The following is an 8,876-nucleotide window of genomic DNA, read 5'->3' as shown; positions in this document are numbered from 1 at the left end:
CTCTTAAGTAACTATTTGATGGTTCGTAAGAGGTGTCGTTTTTCAAATAAGTTGTCCAGCATTATTAATTATTTTCACAAAAAGACCTGAATGCATACTTTTTCCTTTTAGAAGGGCTATTTAAAAATATTTACAATTTGGGCTTGGATTTATGGAATTTGGACCTGGGCTGACTAGTTTAGGCCCATGTGTACGATCACCGAAAGATGATTGTTGCAGCTGTCCCGCGTTTTCCAGAGATTTCGAGCAACACCAGAGTATTCCGATATTTGTACTCGCGACATCATTGCGTTATATCCGGTCTCTCTAGATACTTCTCTATCTTCTTGAAGCATCCGGAATGCACTACACAATTTGACGAAACTACCCTCGTCTGCCACTATAAATATCTTACTTAGTCTGAACTTTCTTCAACCAGTACCATAGCAACAGGTGTTGATTTCTTATTACGCAATTCAATATTCCAATTCCGTCACTCTCTCTTGCGACAAACTTTCAGAAAATGTCTCTAATTCCAAGCTTCTTCGGCGGTCGACGGAACAACACGTTCGACCTGTGGGATCCATTCCAAGACTTCCCATTCACCAGCGGTGCTCTATCGGTTCCCGGAGAAACGGCGTCGTTTGCGAGCACTCGCATTGATTGGAAGGAGACCCCGGAAGCCCACGTCTTCAAGGCCGATCTTCCAGGGGTAAAGAAAGAGGAAGTGAAGGTGGAGGTTGAGGAAGGGAGGATTCTGCAGATCAGTGGAGATAGGAGTGTTGAGAAGGAGGAGAAGAATGACAAGTGGCACCGAGTGGAGCGCAGCAGCGGCAAGTTCATGCGGCGGTTCAGATTGCCGGAGAATGTGAAGGTGGATGAGGTGAAGGCTGCCATGGAGAATGGTGTTCTTACAGTTACTGTTCCCAAGGCTGAGGTCCAGAAACCTGATGTCAAGGCCATCGATATTTCTGGTTGAGAATTACATTCACATAAACTTATAAATGAATGATGTAAGCGGCCGAGGGTGTTGAGGGTTTTGCCCTACTGTATGATTTTTCTTTTGAATTTTGGGCTATGTCAGTGTCAAACTATGTACCAGTCAACTATTCCTTAATAATAAAAAATAAATAATTATAAATGTTATATAGATAAAGAAAGAAAAAATAGAAAATAAAATTTAAATCAATAAAGAAATGTATTCAAATGAATCCTTATTATTTAATATAAAATAAAAAATATTTTGATATTATTTTTTATTGATATATCAATAATCACTTATCAAGTAATTGTCAAAATCATTTCAAGTAAATTTTCAAATTTTTTATATTGATTTTTAAAAAACTGACAAATACCTATTTAAAAAATAAAAAAGTTAAATTAAATTAAATAAATAATTAAAAACACTTCCAGTCATTAGATTGTAAAGCTTGGTGTATTTTATGAAAAATTTTATATTGATTTTTAAAAAACTGACAAATACCTATTTAAAAAATAAAAAAGTTAAATTAAATTAAAAATACTTCCAATCATTAGAATGTAAAGCTTGGTGTATTTTGATAATGGAAGTTATAATTTCTATTTCTTCCGTCCAAAAATATAGATGAGTATACGATGAAAGAAATAAAACATATTCCTAACAAAAATACATATAGGAAAATATCCTAAAATTAGGAGAATCAAGTATTGTAAAAATCAAATATTATCAATATTTGATTTTTTTATATTTATGAAAATATTAATGAGAGTGCTCTTACATTTTTGTGTGTGTTCTTATCCTAAATCGTTTAGCATGCCCCTCAAATTAGAGTATGAATGAATATGGATGTTTAGCTTGTCACAAAACATAATAAAGACATCATGTGATAAAGATTTGGTAATAATATCCGCAAGTTAAGAATGTGTGGAAACATAAAAATGTTCATAACAACTTTATCTCACACAAAATGATTATTAAGCTTAATATATTTAGAACAAACATGAAACATAAAGTTAATGTACCAGTAAAGAGACTAACATTGGTGCAAAATAATTGTAGTAGTTTAGAGATGGATATGATAATATCTCATAGCAAATAAGTAATCCAAGTTAACTCCATAGTGAAAAAGACCAAAGAGCGATTTTATGCCTCGATACTCAAGCTAGCAACTATTGGTTGTTTCTTTGAACACCAAAAGATGCAAGTCACTCTAATAAATACACAATAACCGATGGTGCTCCTTATAATGGGACGACCTACCTAATCGGCATCACTAAACCTATAAAGAGATATTAGATTGATGGAAAGATAACGTAAGCCAAAGTATTGGGTTCCCTTAAGGTATCTTAAGATGCACTTTACAACCTTCAAGTGAGTTATAACAAAGTTATAAAAATATTGACATACCCAATTAATTGTATGAATAATATCCAACCACATGAAAGTTGAAGGGTTCTGACAACACTTTGGAAAGCAATAGCATCGGTTAAGACATTGTCTAAAAAAGAAGGCTTGTTTGCAAGAACTGGAGGTGTAGCAATGGGATTATTGTAAAGCATTTTAGTTCTTGAAAGTAGATCATGCATATATTTTTTGTTGAGAAAGAAATGTTCTTTTATCAAAATATTTAATCTCCATTCCAAGAAAATAATGTAAAAGGTCAAGATGTAACACCCCAAATTTAATATAGGGGCAAAATAGTAATTTATAAAGTAATTAAGTAATTAATTAAATTCATTAAAGGTGAAAGAGTTCTTTTACAATTAAAAATCCTAGGTATAAATTAGATTTTCATGTTGCCTTCTTCATTCAAAAAACCCTATCAACTAGAATTAGAGAATTGGAGATTGCAGGACTCAAGGGTTAAAGGTTCAGAGTTTGAAATTCATATTTTTTTTTCCAAGTAAGATTCTAACCCTAAATTAATATATTATATTCGTTAGTTAGTTCTGAACACTCTAGTTATTCTTTGAAAAAAATTTAATTTAAATTAAGGTTAGTTTTTTTTTAATTCGTTTTAATATCAAAATATTGAAAATTTAAGATTTTGATTTATTGTTTGAAATTAGAAAACCTTAAGTTTTTAGATGGAAAAAAAAAATTCTTTGGAAAATTTCGATTTAGGCTATGATTGATTTATTTTAAAACTTTTAGGTCAAAATATTGAAATTAGAAATATAGGTTATTCTATTGATGAAAATAAGGAAATTCAAATTTTTTTTAGATGAATATATCTAAGCAATGAAATTTCAAAAATTAAATGAGTAAATAAATATATGATAATATGTGGGAGTGGAAAAAAAATTATAAGATTTCAATGTATGGGATGATTTCTAATAGTGTGTAATAATAATAAATAGGTTTTGAAACTATGTCACAATGGAAAATATATATATACATATATTGCATGCGTGTGAAAATTGGAAGATAGAAGAACGATGGAAAAAAAAAAGTTGCATGCATGTGGAAACCGGAAGATAGAAGAATGATGAAAGTGATAATAATAATGAGGCATGCTTTGTACATGGAGTGTATGATTGTTATGGTAGTTGTGTTTGAAAAAATAAGAAAGTGGTATAAATAACTATGTATAATTAACGAGGTGAAGTACAAATTAATTAGTTAAATTTATAGTATTATAATTAGATTAATTATAAATATTAAGTTAATAAGTAGCAAACAATTTAATTAGCGAAAAAAATTGTAGTTTAATTAAATTATGTTGTGTCCCAAAAAGTAAATAAATAAATTGAAAATATAATTTAAGTTTTATATGAATTAGAAATTTATTAATTTTTCTAAAATAGGAATAGATTAAATTATCTTTCATAATTAAAAACATTAATTTGAATACCTAAAATTTTAGAATTGTTAAACATATAATTTTATATAAATAGTAATGATTATTTCTCTTATATTTTGTTAGGTGAAAAGTAGGTTTTTGAGGACTTCTTTTGAGGTGTGTGTGTGTGGTTTGAAATGTGTAATTGTTAATTTTGCTTTTAAGCATGGATCAAATATATTTTTGTATGGAAAAATATCTTATAACATTTATTTTGTTTATATCGAAATACTTGGGGATTTTCTGCTTTCGTACATTGGATTAAGTAAAATAAAGAATTTGACTCTGGTTTGTTGACCCTTGTTAATAAGATATAATAGTTGACTTTTTAACCCTTGTCAATGGAATATAATAGTTGACATTTACATTTTTGTGGTAAGAAATGTAATTGATTTGGACCTTATCCTCTAGGGGTTTGGTTAGAGGTTATTAGTATTAGTAGTGTTTGATTTCGTCCACCTTAAAATGAATATTTGAGGCTAACCACCTATTTGTAAAGTCCCACTTAATTCGGCACTATTTGTTATTTGATAACCAAAGTGAAAACAATTGAAATGTATTTTATTTGAAATGGATATGAAATGACTGTGATATATAGGAAAATGTTTGGTTAAACACCTTAAAATGTATTAGCATATTTGTACTCAAACGTTCTTATGAAAATGATTTTACACTAAATCTCCTATTTGTAAGCATGATTGAAACTATTTGATCCATGAAGTTGTATTAATATTCTTTATTGGGTTTTGAGTTCATTCCCCTTTATAGATAATTTTCAGGTACCCTTAGTTCGGGTGAGGAGTTACAATTAGGAAGGGAAATTGGCTTGTTAGGACTTTTGTCAAAACTCCCTTTATTTTGAGCATTGTTAGATGTTAAAATTTATTTTACATTGGAATTATTTGAGTTTGAAGTTATTAGTACAATAACACTTGGTTTGATGTGTTAGTTTCAAAAATTGTTATTTGGAGATTTTAGAATTTTTGTTCTACTACTCTGAACAGGAATTTGGTGATTAGTAAATTTCCAGTTGTAATATGATTGTTTGTGTTGTTTCCACTCTAAGCCTTTAGGCTTGAAGTGTGAAATGATCATCATGCCCTTGAAGCGGGTTTTGGGGCGTGACACAAGATCTTTAATTGGAAATTCATAATTGAGTTATTCAATGAGACATGTGATAAATTGGTAATTATTGTCTATGTTGGGATTAAAAAAGCAAGACATGATATAACAAAGTTAGACTTGACTGTTCCTTTGTTATCCTTTTTATACATTGATATTGATTTAAACACTCAGCTCATATATCTTATATTGTACATCACTTAAATACATTTGAAATTACACAAATGATATAAGTCATAGGTTCTTTGTAAGTAAATAAATTGTTCACAATTAGTTCATAAATTTGAGTAATCCAATAAAAGTTGTAGTGCATTATCTTCTAATTAGATAAATGATTTGTCATTGTCTTGATAAATTTCTCATGCTAAGTGTCCTAATATATGTGATGCATACTAAACATGACCTATGATGGATCACGTAAGGCTATCTTTTTAAATAAGGTGGAAGATGAAAGCGGGGCCTGCATTGTTAATTATTTTCACATAAAGTCGTCAAAGCATACTCTTCCCTTTTACCATGCATTTTAAGATATTTATAACCTGGGCTTGGATTTGCGGAATATGGATATGGGCTAACCACTTTAGGCCCATGTGTACTGCCATCCGAAAGGATGGATTTTGTAGCTGTCCCGCGTTTTCCAGAGATTTCGAGCACACCGTGTCGCGAGTATTCCGATATTTGCACTCGCGACAACATTGCACTATATCCAGTCTCTTTAGATACTTCTCTATCTTCTTGAAGCATCTAGAATCCACTACACAATTTGACGAAATTACCCTCATCTGCACCTATAAATATCTGAATCTGAACTTTCTTCAACCAGTACCATAGCAACAGGTGTTGATATCTCAGAACGCAAATCCAATATTCCAGTTCCGTCACTCTCTCCTGCGACAAACTTTCAGAAAATGTCTTTAATTCCAAGCTTCTTCGGCGGTCGACGGAACAACATGTTCGACCTGTGGGATCCATTCCAGGACTTCCCATTCATCGGCGGGGCTCTATCGGTTCCCGGAGAAACGGCGTCGTTCGCGAACACTCGCATTGATTGGAAGGAGACACCGGAGGCCCACGTCTTCAAGGCCGATCTTCCTGGGGTAAAGAAAGAGGAAGTGAAGGTAGAGGTTGAGGAAGGGAGGATTTTGCAGATCAGTGGAGATAGGAGTGTTGAGAAGGAGGAGAAGAATGACAAGTGGCACCGAGTGGAGCGCAGCAGCGGCCAGTTCATGAGGCGGTTCAGGTTGCCGGAGAATGTGAAGGTGGAGGAGGTGAAGGCTGCCATGGAGAATGGTGTTCTTACTGTTACTGTTCCCAAGGCAGAGGTCAACAAACCCGATGTCAAGGCCATCGATATTTCTGGTTGAGAATTACGTACATGCACTTAAATTTATACAAGAATGATGAGACAGCCGGAGTGGCCGTGAGTTTTGAGGGTTGTTTTTTGTTTACTGTATGGTTTTTCGTTTGGATTTCGGCTATGTCAGTGTCAAGCTATGCATTCCTTATCTTCTGTACTTAAAACCCTTTTTCAATAATTCTAAAATTTTAAATTTGGGATACTAAAACTCTTTATAATCAATTTTAAAATCATTATAATTTACCAGATAAATCGATAAGATCGGCATTCCCAGCCCACCAAGCAAAACCGGTGATTTGTTTCATGACTGGTTATATATATTCTATTAAAAAGAAACCCTAGTGAATGGGTAAATCATTCATTTGTCAATGGGGATGGATGTAATATTAATCCTCTTCTACTTGCTAATTTGTAATTTTTCAAACTTCTCCTAGAAGTTATTATTATTTTTTATTTATAAAAATAAAAAATAAGAAATATATTGAAATTACCGCTAAGTGTTCATTTCGATATATTTCTCACTCTATATTTAAAAAAAATAAATAATGATAACTTTTATATAAAATATAGTAACTTTAATATAAAAAGTATATATATAAACTTACCTTAATATCTCTATTATTTTAAATCATTTTTAGAAGTTATTATTTTTCTAAAATAAGACCTAAAGAGTTTTTTTATTTTATATAGAAGTGACTATCAATTTTTTTTTTTTATTTCAAAAACACATAAGAAGAAGTGTGTCAAAATAAATAAATAAATAAACAGGGTCTATTTCATCATTTTTTTTATTCTATTTGTTTTAAAGAAAGAACAAAAACAGTTTTTTAGTATTTTATAAATTTAAGTGTGTTTGGTTAGTTGTTTTTAAAAACATATTTTAAAAAATAAAAATCTTGGATAAGTTGTTTTATAAAATTATTTTTTATATTATAAAATATTGTAAATTCAATTTATATAATATTAATTTAATTCAATTCAATTCTTATAAAAATGAAAATATTTGTGTAATTACAAGTAAATTAAAAAATAAATAGTTTTTAGTGAAATATAGATATTAATATCAATTATGAAAATATCGATAATTATGAATATATCGATATTTAGATTTTACCAATATATCGGATAAAAATATCAATAGATATTTTAACAAAAAATATCAATGAATGAAAGTTGATAAAAAAATATCATAAAAATATTAAGAAAAACTCAAAAATAATAGAATCTGGTATTTATTGTAAATCAATGTTTATCCATAAATTCTGGTATTTATTGGATCACCATTTAAGTTTCAAATTATTTTTAAAATTACTTAACTTGTCAATTAATACATTTAATGCATTAAGTCTTATTTTATTTGGAGTTTATTTGTCTAATAAAAAATATTTAAAAAAATGATTCTAGGGAGAAGTGAAACAATCAAGTCATTCTAAATCAATTTTTATCTATAAATTTCTGGTTTTAATTGGGTCATTATTTGAGTTTCAAGTTATTTTTAAAAATTATTAAACTTATTAATGAATCCAATATATTAAATGTTGCTTCATTTGAAGTTTATTTTCCTAGTGAAATTTTGCAAAATATGATTACATGCAAAGAAGAAACTAGCTAATTAAGTCATTCAAATTGAGTTTTAGTCCATGACTTTCTAATGTTACTGAGTTTCATGACTTTGGAGTATTAATTAAATCGGTTTTTGAGTTTTAAATTATTTTTAAAAATTAATAAATTTTATGTATCAAGTATAGTTTGATTTAAAATTTATTTGTTTAATGAAAATTTTTAGAGAAGTTAAAAAAAATTAAATTCGACTAATTCCAAATAATATCATATTTGAAGATTTTTTTTATATTGGTATTGGATCATGGAGAGAAGAGAAGAATGATATCATAATCAATTTTATTTGTTCTTTTTTAATTTCTCTATATTTTTATTTTATTTTAAAATTTTTTGGAAATAACTCATTCTTAGGGGATGTTTTGAAAGTGCTTCCAAAAATTGTTTTTTATTTTATAAAACAAAAAACACTGAAAAAGGCATTTGGCATTGTTCTTCATGTTTTCAAAGTTATTCTCTATATTCTCATATTAAGAACAATCTAAAGTTGTTTTCTATGTTATTTATACTATTAATTAAACAAAAAAAAATCATCAAAAACAATATGGAGAACACAAAAAATACATAGAGAACAAACCCTCAAGAAATGCATCATAAAACAAATTGAAACAAACTGCATATCCATTTAACCTCACATCAAATAAAGGGGAAAGTTCATGGCATAATATATATAGAGGATTCTTTTAACCACGTAGACGCGTTTTAAAGTCATAAAAGCCTCTTTGAACCCTAAGCGAATAATATTTACAGGGTTGGAAGTGGGTCATTATAAATATCTACAAAGTTGAATGTGAATCATTACAAATGGTATCAAGGTTAATCCTCAACCCTGGTGTGGGGGTTTGTTTCACCTTATAAGTGTGTTTGTCTGTTTGGCCTTACAATCCCATAGAACACAACGAGGACGTTGTGTATGCATGGGGAGTGTTTGTGATATCCCACATCGGATAAGAGAGGAAGTTACTAGTGATATATGTTAA

At 29.6% G+C, this 8,876-nt stretch overlaps 2 protein-coding genes across 2 annotated transcripts; both read left to right on the top strand.

The window, feature by feature from the left end:
- The first annotated feature begins 249 nt into the window (after positions 1–249).
- LOC100242821 (18.2 kDa class I heat shock protein) lies at positions 250–1,158 on the top strand. The gene has a single exon (XM_002281184.5). It carries the CDS (start codon positions 503–505, stop codon positions 956–958), a length of 456 nt encoding a protein of 151 aa, XP_002281220.1. The 5' UTR covers positions 250–502; the 3' UTR covers positions 959–1,158.
- Positions 1,159–5,634: 4,476 nt separating this feature from the next.
- LOC100259921 (18.2 kDa class I heat shock protein) lies at positions 5,635–6,468 on the top strand. The gene has a single exon (XM_002281224.5). It carries the CDS (start codon positions 5,831–5,833, stop codon positions 6,284–6,286), a length of 456 nt encoding a protein of 151 aa, XP_002281260.1. The 5' UTR covers positions 5,635–5,830; the 3' UTR covers positions 6,287–6,468.
- Positions 6,469–8,876: the final 2,408 nt, after the last annotated feature.

This window comes from Vitis vinifera, chromosome 13 (assembly GCF_030704535.1).
Source record: "Vitis vinifera cultivar Pinot Noir 40024 chromosome 13, ASM3070453v1".
NCBI lineage: Eukaryota > Viridiplantae > Streptophyta > Magnoliopsida > Vitales > Vitaceae > Vitis > Vitis vinifera.
This window is presented reverse-complemented; position numbering and strand designations above follow the sequence as displayed.